The sequence below is a fragment of the Podarcis vaucheri genome (assembly GCF_965113315.1).
Source record: "Podarcis vaucheri genome assembly, chromosome: 12".
Lineage (NCBI taxonomy): Eukaryota > Metazoa > Chordata > Lepidosauria > Squamata > Lacertidae > Podarcis > Podarcis vaucheri.
Genome location: NC_138750.1, coordinates 21,338,904 through 21,361,881, shown reverse-complemented (window position 1 = coordinate 21,361,881; position 22,978 = coordinate 21,338,904). Strand labels below are relative to the sequence as shown.

The window sequence follows — 22,978 nt, the reverse complement described above, 5'->3', positions numbered from 1 at the left end:
AGCTTTTTGTAGCTTTTAGATGCCCTCACTATTATGTGTAATAGGTTGTCTTTGTCTGTGTGTACTTGGCAGCGTGTAAACGCAATAGCTTTTAACAAATTGTCTGTAGGTAGGGGTGTGAATTGTGATTATGTGTGCTTGTCACTACACTCCTTCATATACTCTGTATCCGCACATGCAGATCCCAGCTCGTGTAGGATTCACTTTCATGACTTGTGCAGCACGGCACTGCAGTGTACAGTTGGTCTCTATACAGATGTCATAATCGAAATGTGGATGTTGTGGATGGAGTTAGCAGCATGATCACAATTCTCAACTCCCTAGTGAACAGTTGCCCAGAGCTACTGCTACAGAATCATAGAGTTGGAAGGGACCACGAGTATCATCTGGCCTACCATGCTGAAAAGAAAATTCATGCTATGCTCCCTTTCCTCTTCACTCCATCTCTAGATTTTTCTGTTTTGACTTCTGCTGCAGAGAGATGAACGAATCTTTGCATTCAGTCTTGTGCTTACTCACTAGCGGAGACGCAAATTCTCTTTTTCCTTTTCTCTCTTCATCCCATTGCCAAAGATTGGAGGGTTCTGAACCTGGGGCTTTCCATATGTAGAGCACATGCTCTTCCGCTATAGCCATTCTTTGTTGCTTTCACTCTTGCAAAATATTTAGAAGTTGTCTTAATAAACCATAAAATCTGATCAGAGAAAGCATTTGGAACATGGAGGCAGCATCTGCTGATTCCCCAGTCTCTCCCTTGTTCGTCCTCTCCCCGCCTCCCCAAATGTATCACTCGGTTACTTGTTTACACTAGTTAGTCTGTCATTGGTGGTGGTTTGAGGATTTTACTTGGTTTTGTTTCAGAGCAATTAATATTGCACTTCTAAGTGAGAATAGAAATATCTGCAAATACTGTGGCATATGTCACTTCGACACTCTAAAAATAATATAGCAGTGACATGTTGCTAGGATAGCTGCATATGAATGCGTATTGTTGATGAATGCTTGCAACAGTAATATGAAAATAAGAGAAAAGGGGGGCTTCTTTCTCCTGTTTTGGCAATGACATATGCTTTACAGTCAAGAAATCTGCTTTATAACTGCTACATATGCCTGACATTAAAGAAATCTGCAGAAGCTGCTTCAGCCACCACCACCCCCTTATTTCATTCTACATTGTGGACTAATGCAGTTATCTGTGTGTTTGTACATAAATAAATTTCACCAGGAAAGTCCTACTATGTTTTCTGTACATATGTGTAAATATTTATATAGAGTATAAATTATTAACACTGCCCTAAGGTTACTTTCACACTAGAAATAGGTTGTTTTTCTACTGTTGAAAGTGACGCATCTTTTCGTGGAAATTATTTACTTTAGTGTTGGAAAACTGCTTTTGATCAAAAGAGCTACCCATTTAAGTAATCCTCGTTTTGCATTCAAAGCTACCAGTCAATTGAATGGCTTTCCAACAAATGATGTCAGTGGACCTAATAAAGGAACCATTATTTCTCTCCAGTTGTCAACAGTTTAAGCGGCCCTCCTAACCCCACCTACCTGGGCGTAAGCCACAATGAATTTTAATTCTTTTCGGACATTGGACTGTGCTATTAGACTATGTGCCTTCAGAATCAAACAGAATCACACTTTCTAAATTACAAAATTCTAGGTTTTTAACCAACAGCACCTTAAGATTGGATGAATTTGTACCATGGTTCATGAAAGTTTGCTGTAATAAAATCTGTTAGCCTTTCAGGTGCCACAAGACTCTTGGTTGGTTTTGCTGCAAAGGACCAACATGGCTGCCTTTCTGTAAGCTGTAAATACACTTCATTTACGTAAATAAGTTTTAGTATTAACCTATAACTGTAGATACTGCAAACAATAACATGTCTATCAAGCTCAGACTCTCTGCACTATAACTGATGGCACTATTCCTCTCCAAAACATGCTTAAATCTTTTCTTTTCTCGCATAGACGGGGCAGGTGTAGAAGAATGAGATTTGACATGCCAGAAGCAAACCACTCAGCCAGACATAGCCTATCTAAAAATACAGTGTACCTTTTGAATTATGGTGTATAGGTTATTGGCTTACAGGACATGCATGTTAACCTAACATTAACACATGATCTTGGACCATCAGGAAACTGGTGCACATTCCTCAATAAATCTTGTTGAATCTGTGCACACATGGTTTTAAGTAAGGCAGCAGGGGTTGGGAACTTGTTGGGGGGGTCCTCTCCCGCCCTGGATGTTGTGGGGTTCCAGCTCCTATCGCCTCCAGCAAGCATGAGCAGTGGCAAGGCGTTATGGAAGTTGCAGTCCAACAGCATCTGGAAAGCCAGTTCACTGTCCCTGGTTTTATCCTATAAAATGGTTCCAGAGATCCCCATGCCGATCTAATTGTAGTTGCTTGTAAGAGTAAACAAGAAGCATAGAATCGTAGAATTGTAGTGTCGAGAGGGGTCCCATCTAGTTCAATGCCCTGCAATGCTGCAATCTCAAGTAAACCATCCATGACAGATCCACTGTCCCAACAGCTCTTGCTGTCAGAAAGTTCTTCCTCAGAATCTGCTTTCTTGTAACTTGAAGCCATTGGTTTTAGTCCTAGCCTCTAGTGCAGGCATAGGAAAATTCCGGCCCTCCAGATGTTTTGAGACTGCAATTCCCATTTTCCCTGACCACTGGTCCTGTTAGCAAGGGATGATGGGAATTGTAGTCTCAAAACATCTGGAGGGCCAGAGTTTGCCTATACCTGCTCTAGTGTAAGAAAAACACTGGGGCCTCATTTGATCAGTAGAATTTTTGGTATCTGGTGGGCGGGGCTTGTGTGTTATGCCCCTCCCTTCAGTTTGGAGCAATGGATCCAAACTACAAGAAAGAAGATTCCACCTAAACATTAGGAAGAACTTCCTGACAGTAAGAGCTGTTCGACAGTGGAATTTGCTGCCAAGGAGTGTGGTGGAGTCTCCTACTTTGGAGGTCTTTAAGCAGAGGCTTGACAACCATATGTCAAGAGTGGTCTGATGGTGTTTCCTGCTTGGCAGGGGGTTGGACTCGATGGCCCTTGTGGTCTCTTCCAACTCTATGATTCTAAGAATGTCAGTTAAGAGGGACCAAGACTTGCCTCATGTTATTGCACTGAGTTTCATGTTCATTTAGGTTCTCTCATTACGTTATTTTGTTACAGTATTATTAAAGCGTAGTTTACATTTACGTGAGCCACTTATTTTTCCTCAAAGAAAAAGAAACTCTGCTGAAGAATGATAGACTATCCTAAAGTTGGGTGAGTGAGGGAATATTCCCAGTTTGCCAGTAGTACTGATTTTGTTAATCATCCTTCCATCTAGAGCAGGAGAAAACAAGCTTGCTCCATCTTCCATGTGGCAGCCCTTTAGATATTTGAAGGTGGCTATCCTATCTCCTCTCAGGCTCCTCTTTTCCAGGCTAAACCAAACTCCTTCGACTGTTCCTCATAAGGCTTGGTTTCCAGACCCTTGATCATCTTGGTCACTCTCCACTGAACATGTTCCAGCTTGTCAATGTCCTTCTTAAATTGCGGCTCCCATAACTGGACATAGTATTTCAGGTGTGGTCTGACCAAGGCAGAATAGAGTGGTACTGTTACTTCCCTGGATCTGGACACTACAGTTTTGTTGATGCAGCCTAGCATAGCAGTAGTTTTTATACATGTATTCTAATTCCTAATATTTAAAGTGGTGCTAATCAGTTTTTTGTCGAATGGAAAATACTTCTATTTAGCCAGCTTTAGAACTGCATTTTTAGAACTAGATTTTGCTGAGCAACTGAAAAGGAAAAAATAGTCAGTAAATTGGCAGCTCTTTTTGTCAGTCCATATGGCTTCCTGCCTAAATCAGCTGCTACTCACTGACAAAGTAGGTTTTTTTATTGGAATCTATGGAGTGTCATGTAACTAAGCCCTTTACTTCATTTAATCTTTGTATGGTATTCTAACATTTGTTCCTTAAAAAAATGTTTTAAAAAAATATTTCCATGCATTTTTCAGTCTTAACATTATTACCTTGGGCATTCCAGCATAGAATAAACGGAGTGCGTTTTGCAGTTAGTTGCACAGAAACTTCAGAGTCATTCCTTCATCACACTTTATTCGTCAGTTTATCCATCCCAATGATATCTGGAACGAATTGCTGCTGTTGACTCAGCTTTCTAATGGTGAACTAATATGGTCTTACCAGTAACAAAAAAATAGTTTGCAGTAATAACTTAATAGCCTGAAAGGCAAATAGTGCAAAAGAAAAATGTCCTTTTTTAAAGTCTTGCACTAGTTATTTGAAAAATACCTCTTGTATTTAGCTTGCTAAACATTTGCTTCATTGTGTCATTTCCAACACCTAAAAATGTATTTTTTAAAAAATGGGAAGAGTGTTGGTTGCTTAATTTGTACTGTGCAAATTAGGTGACTTTGAGGGAAATAGTCTGATCAATATACAGATCTTCCACCATTTTCTGTATTGGAAGCTATTTCATAAATTTCATGCCAAAAAATGGTCACTCTGTCTCAGTCACTAGTTTTGACTACTTCTCTTTCATCCCAACTCTTTTTTCCTATTTTAAAATTGTACACCCCCTAATGATTTTAGGCAGTTGACTTCTCAAGCCTATACATGTCTACTCAGAAGTAAGTCCTATTGAGTTCATTTGGGCTTTTTTTCCAAAGAAATACATGTAGACTAAGAAATAAAGCATTGGTGAAATTAAAGACCGGGGGGGGGGGGGGCTTTTTAAAATAATTAAGGAACTGATTGTTTAGGCCTACTCTGAAACTTAGTTGCCCTCTAGAGGTTTTCATATAGCAGTACAGTGGAACATATATTGTTCGTTTGTCTTTTTTTGAAAGAGAGAGAGAAAACCGTCACAGTTTAAGGAGGTAAGATTTATATAAAATAAAATGGACACACATTCATTTAGCTGTGTTAGGAAGTGTTCGTGCCATTTTATTTTGACAACCTGGAAATACTCTTGATTTTATCAATCTTCATGCTAGTTTGGAAGTGCTGAAGTATTTACAATGTGCTCTTCACCTGATGGGCTCATGTGCACTTCATGTACATCTCAGATAGGCATCATTTCCATTATCTTTTTAATGCCTGTTGGAGCTTTTCCCTTTTTTTAGCAAGTGGAAAGATACATCCCAGACTGTATCTTCATTGGCCTAGAGATGGTGTTTAATATATGAAATTGTGCGGCTGTTTTTATTGTGCAGTTGGTTTCGGATATTTTATGGGAAGGGAGTAATAAATGCGTTTTTATGCTTATTTCCTCATCTTTTTAAGTCTGATGCTTCATGAGTGTAGAAAAACATGTGGTTGAAGATTTCTTTTTAATCCCAGTACTGGTTTTGACCCAGAAACGGTTAAGGACTGCCTCTTTCCATATGAAGCCCCCCAGACCCTGAGATCATCATTCTACATGTGCCTCCTCCACGAGAGCTCTGCAGGTGGCAATACAAGATCGGGCCTTTTCTGAAGTGGCTCCCCATTTGTGGAGTGGTTTCCCCAGAGAGGCTTGCCTGGTGCATTTGTTACATATCTTTAGGCACCAAGCAAAAACGTTCCTCTTCAACCAGGCCTTTGGCATCCGATGCCCTTTTAAATGTGTTGTGGGTTATTGGTTTGTTTTTGTTCTTATTGTGTATTTTGTGTTTTTTATATTGTAGTTTTATGTTGTGAACTGCCCTGAGGTCTGTGGATGAATGGCAGTATACAAATTTAATAAATTATAATAGGTGCAGAGCTTCTTCTGTTTCAACTAAAGGGTAGAAGAGGCTCTGTCTTCCACCTTTTCCATTGAAAAGAAAGCCTTCTCTCATGAAAAGTAGTAGGAGATGTTAATGAAACATGGAGTTATATGCCTCAGAGTGGTGGCTGTAGCATGAGTTTGGAATACAAAAGCCTCTGTACAGAGAAACTAATTTAAAGGCATTGGTTAAATATAATCTGTTTTATCCCCATCTGGTGGTGAAAAGAGGTGTGTTCACCACCAAGCATCTCATGGGTGTCCCCCCCCCCCCCCGCCTTGCATACGGACACTAAGCCTTTTGAAGACCAATTTAGGCTGCAGCTAGAAGCCTTAGCGCTACAAACTGTCTCCATTTTAGATTCTATATCACACCTGCTGTTGCCCAACTGTAGGGCACTTGATCCTACAGGATATGGGAAAACTGAGACTGAGGCTATGTTGCCGTGTTGGAGTTTGACACAGGTTAACGTAGCAATAAGCACTGATGGGAGATAGCTGTAGGGGAACTTTGTGTGTGTTCTAGTTCTGCCTCGTCCAGACCCTGGTGCTATGATGCCTGATGTCAAGAATTCTTACTAAGGAAACTAATCTACTGGCGCTCTTGAAAGGGACCAGCCTAATAGGCGAAAGAGGTATGTTTGTCACAAAATATAGACCTCTTTCTTGACAAAGCCTGCTTCATTTTTACAGGTGTTGGGACGTGAGGAAGAAAAAGTCTATAAAATGAGTGTTTTTGGAGAATGATATCCCCAGTGGGCTTGTTTAGCCTACTAAAAAGGAGGGCACGAGGGAAGAGGGCATGTTCACACATTCTCTAAAAACATTGGAGGGCTAAATGCATTGGAATGTGGCAACTTTGTTTATGTTAGTAATTTTGAAGAGGCCACTTGTAGTCAGTTCTTAGCTGACGCAAGGATTAAATGAGGGTATTTTTCCTCAGCACTTTCCCACAGGCACTAGACTAACCCAGCTCCCATAGGTCTAATATTGTGGTGCCAAAAAACAGTTGGTTTTAAGATACAGCTGGGGACATTTTCTGAGGGATTTCAGTATCTTTCAAACTGTGTTGTGGTCTCTTTGGTTGACAGAAATGTCTCCAACTTCCAGTGTGTGGGACAAAGGTGGCCACAAGACAAATACAGTCGTACCTTGGAAGTCAAATGGAATCTGTTCCGGACGTCCGTTCGACTTCCAAAACATTTGGACACCAACGTGCGGCTTCTGATTGGCTGCAGGAAGCTCCTGCAGCCAATCAGAAGCCGTGGAATCCCCGTTGGATGTTTGGGTTCCAAAAGAACATTTGCAAACCAGAACACTCATTTCCGGGTTTGCGGCGTTCAGGAGCCAAAATGTTCGACTCACAAGGCGTTCAAAACCCAAGGTATGACTGTAGTCCAAAAGAATGTGTTCACGTACACATTATACAGGTATTATAAGAGGCACAGCAAGAACCTAGCAGGGAGGGGACAGCTCGGCTGGGTTAGGCAGGTGAATAATATCTCCCTGTGAGAAGGCGTGATCCTTGCCTGCTTGAAGGAGGCAATGGTAAAACCACTCCTCAGAAAAGCCTTGTGGGATTCGGAAAATCATAAGTAATTGCCAGCCAGTTGCCAAACCTCCCCATCTAGGGCAACGTCCTCGAGTGGGTGGTTGCGGACCAGATCTTGGAGGGAACTGATTTTCCAGATCCATTTCAATCAGGATTTAGGCCCAGTTAGGCACAGAAACTGCTTTGGTCACCCTGTATGGTGACCTCTATTGGGAGAGAAACAGGGAAAATGTGTCCTTGTTAATTCTTCTCAACCTCTCATTTCTTCTCAAGGGGCCTTTTCTGCAGTGGTCCCCAGCTTGTACTATGCTCTCCCCAGGGAGGCTCGCCTGATACCTTCATTGCATAACTTTAGGCGCCAGGCAAAAACATTTCTCAGGCTAATTAAACCATCTATGGCCTTTTAAACCGTGTATGGGGGGTGTAATTGTTTTTGTTTGTTATTATGGTATGTATTGTAGTGTTTTTATAATGTAGAATGCCCTGTGATCTTCTAATGAAGGGCGGTATAGAAATTTAATAAATATTGCTCATTATTTTGCTACGTCTTTCTCCAATCAGTCTCTGCTTCTGCTGCCTCTTGCTTGCTGTTGTGTGCTCTGAATCCACAGCACAGTATCATGTTATACTCTTCTGTTTCTTCAACGAGGGTTGCGGTTGTAAATGATTATCTCGAGCATTCAGATTGATCTCCGTTATATTTTTAGTTTCAGAGTTGGTGTTGCTCATTAACCTGGATTAGATCTGCAGACGTGCCCCTTGAAGAGGGATACTTGGTGCTGTCAGATGCTTGACAGCGCCAGTCACCTGCACACAATTAATCTACGGGCCCTGGGTCTGTGATCTCCTATTTCAGTTGAAATGTCTCCTTGAGTCAATGTTGCTTTCCCTGCAGTCTTTTCATAAACGTTTTGCTTGTCCCTGTGTCTGACTTCTTTAGGGCCTACCCCAGGGGCACCCCAAATAATGCATATCTATCTGATTGACTGGGCTAGTCTCGATTTGAAGCAGGAAGGAGAAAGGGACTCTTTGCTGCCTGCTGTTCACTTTTCTGAGATCAGTGTGCAGGCTTTGTGTGTAAATGAGGAAGGGGCTTGAAGCTAGTGAGAGATGACTAGCAAGTGCAGTTTCGTTAGAAGATAAAATGGTGTGAAATGCCTGGAGTCTGCTTTTTCTGATGCATTTTGCATTGAAAAGAGAGCAGGAAACCCGTAGCTGGGGGCCACCTTTTAGTCCCCTAAATCCCCTTAGTCCTCTAAGAAGTGTTGCATGGTGTAGGAGATTACCTGAATTTACCTGGTGCTAATGTCATACCTGCATAAAGGGACTGCCCTGGCTTTATCAGGGCACTCACTGGAAAAGCTGTGTTTTTACCATTGCAGTTGAATCTAGCTAACTTTCCTGTCAATAAATTGGGATTAATGTTCAATAAGCAGGTCTTCTGAAAGTGCGCCAGCCCCAAAGATCTGCAGAGAAAGGACACAGACTCACTTGGTCTTTGTTTTTGCAGATAGTTCGGTGTCAAAGGCTTGTCGCTTCCTGGGTATTGCTTTTGTTTTCATTATTACTTTTTCATTAATTTTATTACCGGCTGCTTTTAACTCCTTTGCCTGGCACTCGTTTTTCTAGGCCGGGACTAAATTTAGTTCCCTTTCTGAGAAGGCAGATCGTCTCTGGTTTAGGGAACAACTTCTTGGCTCTCCTCCAGGTCATTCTAAAAACAGTTTTGGAAACTGGAAAGGTCATTCTTGGGGAACTTGGTGTGTTCTGGGTGTCCTGCGACTTTAGCTCAACATGAACTGTCTCTCCTCTCAGAAATTGCTATGAATTCCATGAGAAGCATTTCATGAGCGTGACAAGATGCATTTGGCCAAGGCTGCTGCTTCCATATGGGTCACTTTTAGAACTACCCAGTTATTATTATTCTGTTGCAAGCTAGAATTGGAATTGACTTTCTATACTATTGAGAGCATTGCATTTTCCTATATATGTACCTCACTGCATTCTGTCCACACCAGTGGGCATGACATGTGACTTGGGCTAGTTGAATCTTAGCACACACAAAGAAGAATGGATAACCAAGATGATGGACTATGCTGAATTGGCAAAAATGACTGTGAAGATCAGACACCAAGATGATAAGAAATTTAACAAAAAGTGGGGAAAATTTATAGAGTACCTTAAAGATCACTGTAGATACTTTAAAATGTTAGCAGGATTGTTATAGCACTTATAATGTAATAAGGTTAAATTTAAAAGTGGACATAAAACAATTTGAAAAATGTAATTACATGCAGTAGAAAGACTAGACAAATATTGGAAACCGGGGGGGGGGGAGCCCAGGGATTCAAGTAATCCCAGATGTGTAAAAATTTGAAAATGATTTAAATGTAAACAACACTGTTAAAAAATGGGAAAATATCAAAAAAGAGAAAGAAACTTAGCACACATTCACTAAACGACCGCCCCATTTGTTTATTTTGAATCTGCCTTTAATTATTACTACAACACTTTCATTAAAACAGAAAAGATAGTGCCATGACAATATAATACTATAATAATTGATTCTGGTGCTGTAACACTATACTACCATAACACTTTGCTTGGCTTTTGTGGCAAAGCATCCGTGCAATAATTAAAAGATTGTTTATAAAACCAAAAAAAGTCACAAAATGGGGTGTTCACTGCAAATGTTATGTAATAATGAATATGTGCACTTCTGACAGTTCAAAAAGAAACTGAAGATTCGGAACCAAACCTTTTTGTAGTTCCCCTATTGTTCTCTTTGTGGAACTCTGCTTGTATGTGTTAGCTGAAAGTCACTGAAGATGGTGTACTTGTGAGTTTTCCCCAACTCCCAACCTTGCTGTGCATGGCCTGTGGTGAGAAATAATGAGAACTGTAGTCCATAACATCAGGAGAACATCATCCTGGGTACTCCTGCCCTAGAGTGACTAGTACTGTGCCGTTTAATTTCAGCTGCTGCTCTAGTGCCGCAAGCTGGTACAGTGGTACCCTGGTTCTCAAACTAAATCCGTTCCAGAAGTCCGTTCCAAAACCAAGGCGCACTTTCCCATAGAAAGTAATGCAAAATGGATTAATCTGTTCCAGACCTTTAAAAACAACCCCTAAAACAACAATTTAACATGAATTTTACTATCTAACAAGATCATTAATCCGTAAAATGAAAGCAATAAACAATGTACTGCAGTCACTCAATCAATCAATCAATCAATCAATCAGTAGCTGAACTGGGTTCCACACAGTCACAAAAACAAAAAAGGCGCAAAACAAAAATGCAAAATAACTAACAAAAACAGACAGACCTCAGCGTAACTCTCAAAATGGAAGTGTGGCATTCAAAACGGAAGCATAACACTCAAAACGGAGCATGTTCGGCTTCTGAAAAAAGTTCGCAAACTGGAACACCTACTTCCAGGTTTGCAGTGTTTGGGTTCCAAGTTGTTTGAGTACCAAGGCGTTTGAGAACCAAGGTACCACTGTATTTGCTTGAGTGGTAGCATATGTGGGATTGGTCTACAAGAGCCTATAGCTCAGAATACCCAGTTTATCAGAAGGAAATAAAGTGGCTGCGTTGTGGAGTAAGGTTAGATTTTTGGGGGGCTGGCAGAGAAAGAGACCTGTTAAATTTGAGCAGAATTTGATTTTTAGTAGGCTCTTGGTCTTTCTTTCTCCTGTCCCTCTAGAGTTTCCCACACGTGCCAATTTCTGAAATGGTTCTGTTAAGGAAGATGTGCTGGGTTTGTTGTAGGGACTTGGTTGGAGGTAGGGTAGAGGATCATTATTTAATAAGGGATTATAAACATAGTACGGCAGGCATGAACGCGAAGGCAAATGGATGTTCAGATCTGACAAATGAGGTAAATTTTTAGAGAATAAGAGTTTATGCTATGTCAATCTTCTGCTTGCCCTATAATTACTTCTTTCCATCTCACCATATTCGGATTTAATCTTGTTTTTTTCTATATGTCCTTGCTCAAATTAGAATAATTCTTTAATCAGCTCTGTTATGCATGCCATAGTGGGCCAAGCTGGGAAAAGCCACTCCTGGCACACGGCGATGTGTATATTTTATTTGTTGCTATAATTTAAAAGTAAAATAAGAAATATTGATTTCTACTTGACTGGAGAGATGATTTAGTTTGAATATCAGTCTGATCTTAATCAGGTGAGAATTAATTGAGTTGGAGGTATTAGATATTCAGTGATGTTAACCGAACCATGATCAATCTACAGAGAAGCCGCCTTTTGTACTGTGTCAGAAATATCAAATAGCTCACACACGACAATTCAGAACAGTCTTTTCATGTTTGCTGTACCTTCTACTTGCCTCATTAAATGCACCCGTAAATCCATTCTTTGCACAATGTGTAATCTTCAAAATAACAAGTTAATAAATCACAAAGTCAAAGACATAACTTTGTTTTTATTTTATTTTTTAAAAATCAGCATGTTTATAGCTTCAGTCATTAAGTATGAACCTTTAGATGTCTTACAGAATACATGATTTCAAATACCCAATACTCTGTAGCACCTAATCACTCCAGATTCTCTCTCTCCACCCCCAAATTGAATCGTACAGCAAAAAAGAATGATGTGAATCTTAGGGGATATGCTTTTTTTCTTTTTCTTTTTTTCTTTTTTGGTTCAAAGGGGGGGGGGCTAACTTTAAGCTTGTTCTGGTTCATGGTAGATTTTCTTATTTTAAGAGTGTGATAGCAATATCATAAGTGTTGAAGAAAATATAAATGGTGAGGTAACACCTCCATAGGACCAGCTCTTAAGTAGTAAAATTGTAAACCCTTTATATATAAACCACGGAGGCAGGTCCTAAGATCGCCAGTGTTACTTTGGCAGTGGTTTACTTGCTAAGTGTATAGGGGAGAATGACAATTAAATCATAAATCTGAGTGAGACACTTTCTTATTACATTATGAACATTTTAAAATTTGATATACTGTGTTTCTCTAGTGTGAACAGCAGCAAAACTTTTATTAGCAAAGTAGCTGAGGATGGTAATAATCTCCCATTTGTGTACTTCCATAGACTATTTGAACTTTCCCCAAATGAATGCATAACCTGGTTAGATCCCGGAAGACCGTTCTACAGTGTTTCAGTTTATAAGTTGTTTGATGTTCTTTTAAACTATACAGCCTCCCTCAGTAAAATAAATGCATAAATAAAGAAATAAAAATTGCATAAGGGAATAGCAACACTGACATACTTTACAAGGTTGGTGCAGGGATTGTCGGAGATGTTACATTTTGAATATTCTCAGAAGTGCTATATAAATGCTAGTTGGCGTTAAGTAATTTGACATGAGATTAGCATCAGTTTTCTTGTTTCAAAAACAACTTAATCAAGTTAACACTTTGTTGTGAAAGTTCCTCACTTCCACAAAATTGACACACCAAAATAACCAACAGTGGGATACCTTTTGCATATTAAATATGATAGGACTTATCAATTTTAAAAGGCATGCACAACACCACTTTTTGAGCTTTTCCGGTCTGTGAATCTTGCCTTCTTTAAATAAAAAAACACCACCCCCTCTATAGTTGTGCACTGAACCTCCTTTTTGTAGAAACCTGAGTTCTATAAAGTGACTTTGTATGTGGGGTGCTTGGCTGCAAAGATGCCTATTAACTTGATAGGTTTGGTCAAGCCACACACACCTGCTGAATTGGCTCAGTAGCTGTAAAACAGGGAATGCTACCCTTAGTGACTTACCTTTGCAGGGTAGATGCTTCTCTGTGAGGGCAAATAGGTAAAGGTAAAGGGACCCCTGACCATTAGGTCCAGTCGTGACCAACTCTGGGGTTGCGGCGCTCATCTCGCTTTATTGGCCGAGGGAGCCGGCGTCCAGCTTCCGGGTCATGTCGCCAGCATGACTAAGCCGTTTCTGGCGAACCAGAGCAGCGCACGGAAACACTGTTTACCTTCCCGCTGGAGCGGTACCTATTTATCTACTTGCACTTTGACATGCTTTCAAAAAGCTAGGTTGGCAGGAGCAGGGACCAAGCAACGGGAGCTCACCCTGTTGTGGGGATTCGAACCGCTGACCTTCTGATCGGCAAGTCCTAGGCTCTGTGGTTTAACCCACAGTGCCACCCGCATCCCTTGTGAGGGCAAATAGTATAGCTCTATTAAAGCACATTAATTGCTATATATACACAGTGTCATCTTCAAATATCTAAAGGGCTGTCACATGGAAGATGGAGCAAGCCTGATTTCTCCTGCTGTGGAGGCTAGAACATGAACCAATGGCTTCAAGCTACAAGAAAGAAGAACTTTCTTACAGTAAGAGCTATTCAATGGTGTAACAGACTTTCATGAGAGTTAGTGGACTCTCCTTGGAGATTTTTAAGCAGAGGTTGTCGTGTATGATCTATTTAAGATCCTGTCATGCAGGGGGCTGCAATAGATGTCCCTTAGGGTCCCTATGATTCTATAATTTACTTCAGTAAGTGACTGACTAGTTGCCATGGAAGCTCAAAATGATTCAAACACTAGAATTAACCAAATTACTTGGTGGGGCAGGTATGTTGTTGTTTAGTCGTGTCCGACTCTTCGTGACCCCATGGACCAGAGCACGCCAGGCACTCCTGTCTTCCACTGCCTCCCGCAGTTTGGTCAAACTCATGTTGGTAGCTTCAAGAACACTATCCAACCATCTTGTCCTTTGTCGTCCCCTTCTCCTTGTGCCCTCCATCTTTCCCAACATCAGGGTCTTTTCCAGGGAGTCTTCTCTTCTCATGAGGTGGCCAAAGTATTGGAGCCTCAGCTTCAGGATCTGTCTTTCCAGTGAGCACTCAGGGCTGATTTCCTTCAGAATGGATAGGTTTGATTTTCTTGCAGTCCGTGGGACTCTCAAGAGTCTCCTCCAGCACCATAATTCAAAAGCATCAATTCTTCGGCGATCAGCCTTCTTTATGGTCCAGCTCTCACTTCCATACATCACTACTGGGCAGGTATATGTACATTCAAAACTAAAGATTCCTAGGTTCACATAATATAAGTGTTACAGTATTCAAATTTAATAAATATAAATAAATAAATAAATAAATAAATAAATGATGTTAATAATATCTACATAAAAATAACACATGCATGTAGCTTTTTTCTTCTGTTTTGCTACTACGCTTCAAAACATAGCTCTACACCCATGAAGGCTGGAAAAGCAAATTGTTTTGTTTTTTTAAATGAGAAGCAACATTTCTAAACTGATAAGCCACACAAATGTGCAGCCATACAGAAGCTGCATGTTTTTCCACATCTGCTATATGGTAACTTAAAAAACAAAAATAAAACCACAGGAAGCTAAGTTTCATTATTTTGCTACAAACCTTGTGGGTTGTTGTTTCTTTAAGAGTAGGCTCAAAAATACAAACGATGGCTTATGGATTATTGGATAGCCTCGTCCCTCCTTTTCTTGCAGTGCGAGACTAGACTTGAAAGGCCAACTGTTCCTCACTCAGCATGCAGTATATGTCAGCAGATTGCCGCCTGATTGTGAAAAGGGTAGTGCCCTCCAGTTATTATCTCAATTGGTAGCTTGTGGAAAATACTGTGAAAACATGGGGAACGCAATATTCATCTTTGGTCTGTCCTCCAAGTTGATGAGCCTTCTATTGACAACATGGGAAATAAGTAAAGCTGAACAGGGAGTAGGGGGTTGATTTCCTGGAACTTAATTTTAATATTTGGGAGTTGTATACACCTGGTTTTCTGTTTGATTTCTGAATCCATTTTATCCCCCTCCCCCAAAGTGGATTTCAATTATAGCTGTTCTGAATTTTCTGCCCGGAGAAAAGAAGCTTCAAAATCGGTTAATAAAAGTAAGAGGTGCAGCGCTTTTGGACTTGAATCTAGTTAACATTTGTGTAGCTAGTCTTTTGTAGCTTCTCTACCACCCACCCCAAGTATTTGCGGGATTTAAAGGGATTTGGGATACAGAAGCCAGCAATTAAGCTGTGCGATACATTCGCATGATAGGATTCTTATATCCCTGTGCCTGCTCTCCCTCCCCATTTCTTTTCCTTTTTAGTTAGCATTAACAACATTAAAACCATATAGCTGGAAGCAGTTTTATCACTTTGTAATGATGCTTCCTGTGTGCTTGGCCACGGCTGTGTGTAGCTCAGGCAGGGCTGCTCAGAAGCTGGGGTGTGCTCTCTGTAGCAGTTCAGGCTCCGTTCACTAGGACATCACACCTTTAACCAACTGAAGCTGGTGAGCTAACAAGTGAGAGGGACCTCCTGTTGTCTTCGGCTTTTATTTTATTTGGTGTGCATGTGGGTGTATTTTACTTCACAGCTTTCAGGGGGAATGATTGCAAAAGGAAGAAGAAAAGCTGGCCACTGCCAGTGGGAAAGCAGAAATCCAATTGCTCTCTAGACCAAATGTTAAGCCCGAGAATCCCATCAACATTTTTTACAGCTTATTATATCCACTGTGTTTATATGAAATGAGAGAAACAGTGTATATCTAGGATACACATTATATTTTAAGAGCCAGATGTGAAATGCAGGGCTTCAACGTTTTTAGGTTACTAGATTCCTTGGTCTTGCTTTTAGTTACCAGCACAGAACTTTGACATGTCTAAATGCAGAGCACACAGGATTGTCACTGAGGAAAATGCATTTTACTTTTGACAATGCAATCCCAAATCTGTTTACTCCAAAGTAAGACCTACTACACTGAATCGGGTTTACAACCAGCTAAAGCATATATAGCATAGCAGCCTGAGTTTATTAACTCATTCATTCATCAGTTGAATTTGCATATACAAAAGAACAACTGTACTGAAGAAAAAATCATCCTTTACTTCTTTTTTGGGATGATCTGCATATGATCGTAGCAGGCACAATCTTATTATGTATGCCACTTAGAGATATTTTGATTAAGCAGTATATGACATCTTAGAGGCATTCCTTATTGTAGGATGCCCCTCGCTGAATGTTGGACTACATCTTGATATTAATCCTTTACCATTGGTCATGCTATCTGGGGCTAATGGAGGACTTGGGAGTTCAATGACATCTAAAGGTCCATAGGTTTCTGATCCCTGCCTTACTGCGTGTGTGTGAGAAATGTCCTGTAACTCGGTGCTTGCCATTTTCAGTGTTTATGCAGACATGCAATTTTTAAAAATAGATCTTTTTAACCCAATGCTCAATTAAGCAGGTTAACAGTTTTCATTGATCAGAAGTGCTCTTTATTTAAACTATCCCCTTAAACACCAGAGCTCTCATTTATATTCCGGATTCAACACTGATCAGAACTATTGCAAGCCCACTAGGAGACCGAATATGTTGGAGTTCCTTTTTCAGAAATTTCCTGGAGGATAAATAATACCACTCTTGCCATCTGAGCACTTCTGGCTTCATAGAAGATGCCAGGAGTGCTTTTTTGCACGCCAGAAGTCCTGGGTGACAACCATACGAGAGCTGGTCACCTTCTGGATTTTGCATATGGCAAAATACATGTGTGTGTTTATCGCACGTCACGAGGCACAATGGGCTTTCAGACACAGAGGTTGTATCTGCAAAAGAAAACAGGCTTGCGTGAAGTGGTCCATCGGAATCAGCGGTGCAAAATGCTAATCAAAGTCTAGCTGTGTTATCACACGGGCCCTGACTTGTTGAAAGCAGTATGAAAAGGAGAAGGGTTTCACCTTCTGAATTTGTTACAGAATAAATACTGTTTCATAAATAGTTTAGTAGTATTGAAGATCACTCCCAAGTATGAGCAGTGTTAATTTGTTACACAGTGCGAAGCGGAGGGGGTGGGGTGGGGGAGCCTAATTACAACCTTGTTGCTAAACAAGTGAGAAAGACCTTACAAAAAGCTCAAGGCATCAGGCCAGGAGTGGCTAAGCTTGAAGATCAGAGCAGTCACCGAGTGAGAAAATACTTCTCCACGAAGGCTTGTTTTATTCTCCACTATTACAATCAGACATTATCGGTGACTTGGACAGCTTCCCAATGCAAATTTTAATGGCTGGAATAATTTGATGCATTTGGAGAGTACTGATAAAACAGCCTAAAACACACACACACACACACACACACACTCCATCAGAACAATGGAGCCCTTCTCTCCTCCCCTTGTGCTCCTGCACTTGTGGGCTTCCCATGGGCATCTGATTAGTCACTGGGAGACCAGGATGCTGGGCATTGGTTTTACGCAGCCGGGCTCTTCTTACATCCATATGTTTTCAGTGCACCAATGTAGTGACGGCCGAGTTTCTAGTCATTCGAAGCTGAGCAGCACCAGGGGTTGATCACCAGGCAGCCTTGAGACCTGCGGCTACTGCTGGAAGATAAAATCCCTCATGAGCACAGTTTGGCTGCTTCCCTACCTCAGCATGGAAAAGTGATATTACTTAGCGAGACTATGTGGCAGGCAATATCTGGCTGAGCTTCCTGGGAAGGGTTAGAGGAACTTTGGAGTTTTCCCCATGTGATCTAGTAAGGTCATAAAGTTGTAAAGGGAGGGGAATAGGTAAAGGTTGGAAACCTTGTTTAACAAGCTTAGGGTGATGACAGGGTATTACAGTACTGTGCACAGGGTTTTAAAATGTCCACAGCTAGCCCCTTTCAAGCCCTCTTCCACTACTACCCTAGCACAATCAAAAGGTCAGGCTGTGTGCATGTATAGCCTACACTGTGTTTATTATTCATCCAGGCTAAGGAAGGTTTTATATCAAACCCATTTCACATAGAACAGCCGGTTTATTGGGGAAATATGGACTGCTTTGTTTCGGCCCCAATATAAATGTTGCTTTTTGTTTTGTTTTGTTTTCTTGAACTATTTTGGGACATGTAAGTTTAGTCCATTTTGTATGGAATACTACATCACATTGTAATAGGAGCAACTTTGTTGTAACAGTTAAATTGATAAAACTCACGGTGCAAAGATGGAGAAGAGTAATTTACTAGCAAATGAAGGTGGGGTGGGTGGTGGTGGTGTTATTTTAAACACTTCTACATGCTGTACTGTGGAACAGTCCTTGAGATTGTACATTAGCAAAACTGCTTGTTTGAAAATTATCTAAATCTTCCTGCACATAAAGGGGTTGCCCACTGGGCAAATTGTTATGTAATATGTATAGTAGTGAAGGAGGAGATGGTATTCAATCTTTTTCTTGAATACACTGGGGATAGGCATTGTCATCAGATTCTCCCTTCATCCCTCACCATTGGCCATACTGACAGGGGCTGGTGGAAGCTGGACTTCCAACATCTGAAGGGTCACAGGTTTATCGCCTCTGATGTAAAACTTTATTCCTCAATCAAGCCAACATCCCTGTAGTTCAATACTGTCTCTAATACTGTGACCAGTCAATAGTGCAAAAACACTCTACAGTATTACCGGTATTGAAGAGGTACCATTGGAGCATTCTGCTTTAGTCCACAAAGCAGTTTTCAAACAATGTTTGGGGTGATAGTTGTGTGATGGACCTCTGTCATTTTTCAGAAACTTAAGTACACTACTGTGCTGAATGTGTACTTTGCTGCAGTGAAGTTCTATTAGACTACTGATAAAGAGCAAGGGTCACAACCTATTTACACTTGACATGTTATTCAGTATAACCCCAGTTGTCCCAAATTTTGTTTCAGCCTTCACCAAATGTTGCCAGGATTCAGGCATTCTGATGGTGGTAAAATGCAGAGAAGAAAATGCAGCCCTGAAAGAATGCGTCACTGGCTAGTAAGTACAATGCATGGAGATAAGTCCACACCAAGCAATAAATTAAAGAGTAATCTAATACCATCTTGCTGTGTGTGTGTGTGTGTGTGTGTGTGTGTGTGCGCGCGCACGCTAATTTAGAAGAGGACTAAAAATAAAGTGGTCTCTAGAAGCTGACAAGATAGATCATCTTAGTCTCAATAGGTAGTATATGATACAAAATCTAGATGTATCTATACTAGCATAGCTAGTGCTCTTTTTTGTAACAAATGAGATGCAAGTACTCTTTTACATTAAGTGTCAGGTGTGCCAGCACAAAATGGCTGCCGTGGCAAGCAAAAAAAAAGTTACTCCATACTACTGAGTACTTAAAAAAAATATGCCCTGCGTATAACTTGTATGGGCTGTTACCCTTCTGGTTCACTAACTTGATAAAGCATCTACCTAGGTTATACCATTGCATCTTCTGCCACATTAAAAAGCTTGAAGACCCAGTCCTATGATGAACAGTTTAGGCTGGAGAAGAGACGATTACGAGGTGATATGACAACCATTTTCAGATATTTGAAGGGATGCAACGTAGGATGCAATTGTACGTTGCTTCAGGGTGTAGGAACTGAACCAATGGGTTCACATTGCAAGAAAGGGTTTTTCGACTAAACATTCAGAGGAACTTCCTGGCAGTGTGAGAACTGCCACTTACAACAGTCAGAGAGACTTCCTTGGAAAGTGATGGAGCCTTCTAGTAAGTTTCTAGTCAGTTTTAAGAACAAAGCAGCTATTGTGAAATGCATCCTTCTGCTCCGAGGTTGCCTGTTTTGTTAAGGGGATGCAGGGTTAAATCCAATGTTGTGTGAGCCTTAGTTCCTAACAGCGCCTTCATTCTCCCCCCCCACCTACACATGCCTAACCCTGTGGGGAAGATTGAGGGTGTAATGGAGGGTTGCAAGGTGGAGAATCTGAAGTCTGTGCAAGTGCACAGACCCTAGAATTAACAAGGCAGTACTATTTTTTCTCACGTACTCCTCTTTTCTTATGAGTTTGGGCCATATATTGCATTCTACACCCCTCCCCCATCATTTGTAGCAGGATGAAAAGAGAAGGTCCAACTGCTAAGTATTAGAATGAAGGTGATTTACTCTCTCTCTCTCTCTCTCACACACACACACACACACACCCTTGCAGGCAATTCAACAAGAACTATCAATTTGTGGTTGTGGGGTGTAGGTATCAATGCAGTCTCCTACACACATTTCACACATCTCTGCAACAGCAGGCTAATGAGTTGCCTTCTCTTAAAAATGAGCAAGAAGTAAACACCAGCTATGGTTGCACACTCACACAGAATACCCACCACAGAATCAGTATCGCTGTTGTTGCTTTCCCTGCACCATTTCCTACATGTATTTAAGTAGTTTAGTAACTAGATTTGAGTAGAGAATGTTAGACCTAATGAACGTATTTTGTCTTTCTTCTAGCTACAATGATCCAGCGTTTTATGAAGAATGCAAGGCTGAATATTTGAAGCAAAGGGAAGAGTTCAGAGAAACAGGAAATCGTCGAAAGCAGCAGAGGCTTCCTACAAGCATGTAGTCAAAGTCTTAAATGTTTTGGCTGACACTTTAACTTTATATACCTTTGATATCATGGAATTGATCTTACAATCACTTTTCCCTAACCCAGTCTTGCTGAAATAAATGGAGCTTGTATGCTTTCATATTGTAATACAGGAAGCCAGAAGGCGTGATCCTCTGCTTAAAAACCTCAAATGAAAAGTCTTCCAAGGAAGGTAAACTATTCCAGTTCAGTTATACACTTTTATTCACAGTAGAAGCAATTTTCCAGACACCTTAAGCTAAATGTATACTCATTTTTTTCAGGATACCGCATTTATTTTTCTAAAAGCTCTGATGTCATATGTAACATCAGGCATGAGAGCGGGTAGAAAGGGCTGCAGAAAGCAGAATTAGCTGATGGGTGGAGAGTTGACTCTTCAGTTCTGCTTGGGAACTGGCTCGTGTGCCCAAATTCTGCACACCAGCTGATGCTGAAGTATACTGCAAGCCCTGCTCCAACTTACCAGGGATTCGCAGAAGCTGTACTGATTTGTGTATACGCCAAGCATGGCAATCTAATCCTCTTGCCGTCTCTCCACCCTGTTTTTTATTCATAAGGCCATGAACTGTGAAGGAAAATAAAGTCAAGATACATTCAAATGTTCATTGAGGTTTTCCTCCATCTCTTCAGGGGAAGCCCCTTTAACTGGGATGAACTTACTAGCAGGGCAAAAAGGCACTGAGCGTCTTGTTTTGGAGTGCAAATAAGAGAGCAAGAGGATTTGTGTAAAAAGGGGGTGCAGAGCAGCAGCCTCCATATGTTTGAATGCAATGCCCATTGGTACCAAGGATTGGCCAGACTGGCTGGGGCTAAGTGGAGTTTGGAGTTCATCATCTTCTGGACAGTCACAACTTTCCTATTTCTGATTTAAAGGAAAGGTGCGGGGGGGGGGGATTGTAGAAGTGCAGGATAGGAAAGAGTAAAAGTGCTGTTAATAAGTGGTATGATACTGTAAACCTGACTGTCCAGACAGAAAGTATCGCTATACTAACTACACAAAATAAAAGGTTTGTTTTAACATTCCACTTATTTTTATTCACCATACCCTAACTTAGTATATTTGTTTCAGTTCAATTCTGTAATGATCATTGGATATGCAGCAAAGCATATTGTTGACCAAATCAAATTTAAAACAAAACTTTCCTAAGGTTTTTTTTTTTTTTTTTAAACATTCTGCAACTAACCCATTTGCAGAGGCATCTCTTTCAACACTTCTGGGAATTTCCAACTTTCACACCTACTTCCATATTGATCAGGCCGGCTGGATTTGTGTACGAGGCAGCCTTTAGACTTTCTATGGTTTCCTTTGGTTTTTTAAAAAAGTAGAAAATGCTTAAAGGGGGCAGAGCCTTATTTGTCTAATTGAAGACCTTGCTAAAAGAGCAATGCATGAATGCTTCACAAACTCACAAGTTCCGAAGTGATTTTAAACTCAAAAGTTTTGCTTGGGAAGGGAGGGAGAACTGTGAGAAGCAACTGAATGGCAAATTCAGATTACAGCCATTCTTCCCCTGCTAAAAGCTACTGGTTTTCCTCCTTAAGTTAGCCCCATCTTTTTTATTGCTGTATCCCACAGCAGTGTAAAAAGCCATAGGAAGTTGCCCTTATGCTATGCCAGGACACTTATCCATCCACCCACTGTTATCTATGTTGAACAGCAGCAGATACCAAAGGGGGTGCCTTCCAGCTGTTAGTGGACTACAACTTCCATCAGCCTTAGCCAACATGGCGAACGGTCAAGAATGGATGGAATGTGCAGGCCAGAAACATCAAAGGGCACTGCAATGGCTTTCTGTGCTCCAGGGTTTCTTACAGGATCCTTCCCAACTTTATCTTCATAGCCTGGAGATTGAGTGCGGCATTTTCTGCATGCAAACCATACACTTTCTACTATTGGACTTCTGCAGGTTAAGACTCATGTAGCACAAATAGGCTCAAGGGTTCCTTGGTATGGTAAAACCTAGACTAGAGTGTCAATGTATGGAATCGGAAGGTGAAAGAGAAAGAATAACCACTTCAGTGAGTAGCTCACCTAAAGAAACTGAGCTGGTTAATGTTCCCACTACTTCATGGCACCTCATAAAACATACAAGTCTCCTCCCACTTAGGAATTCATTTACCTACACAATGTATTTATATGAATATTGCTATGCACAGTAAGGGAGCAACAAGCAGCCCAGGAAGAAAAATAAAAATCTACGAAGAGATTGCTGAGGTGTAGAATTATGCACCAGATATTAAAGTTTCATTCATGCATCTTGCAGTTGTGGACATTTCTGAGGTACAAAAGCTACATAGCAGTCAAAAAAAATAATGAC

The 22,978-nt window shown here is 40.8% G+C and overlaps 1 protein-coding gene across 1 annotated transcript in view; it reads left to right on the top strand.

Annotated features, from left to right (window-relative positions):
* The window catches only part of CMC1 (C-X9-C motif containing 1), a 45,568-nt gene extending 23,890 nt beyond the window's left edge, over positions 1–21,678 (top strand). Inside the window, exons 3-4 of the mRNA XM_082193588.1 lie at positions 18,974–19,064; positions 20,522–21,678. Of these exons, the coding sequence (XP_082049714.1) occupies positions 18,974–19,064; positions 20,522–20,636 (206 nt within the window). The 3' untranslated portion in view covers positions 20,637–21,678. The remainder of the gene's footprint in view (positions 1–18,973; positions 19,065–20,521) is intronic.
* The last annotated feature ends 1,300 nt before the right edge of the window (positions 21,679–22,978 follow it).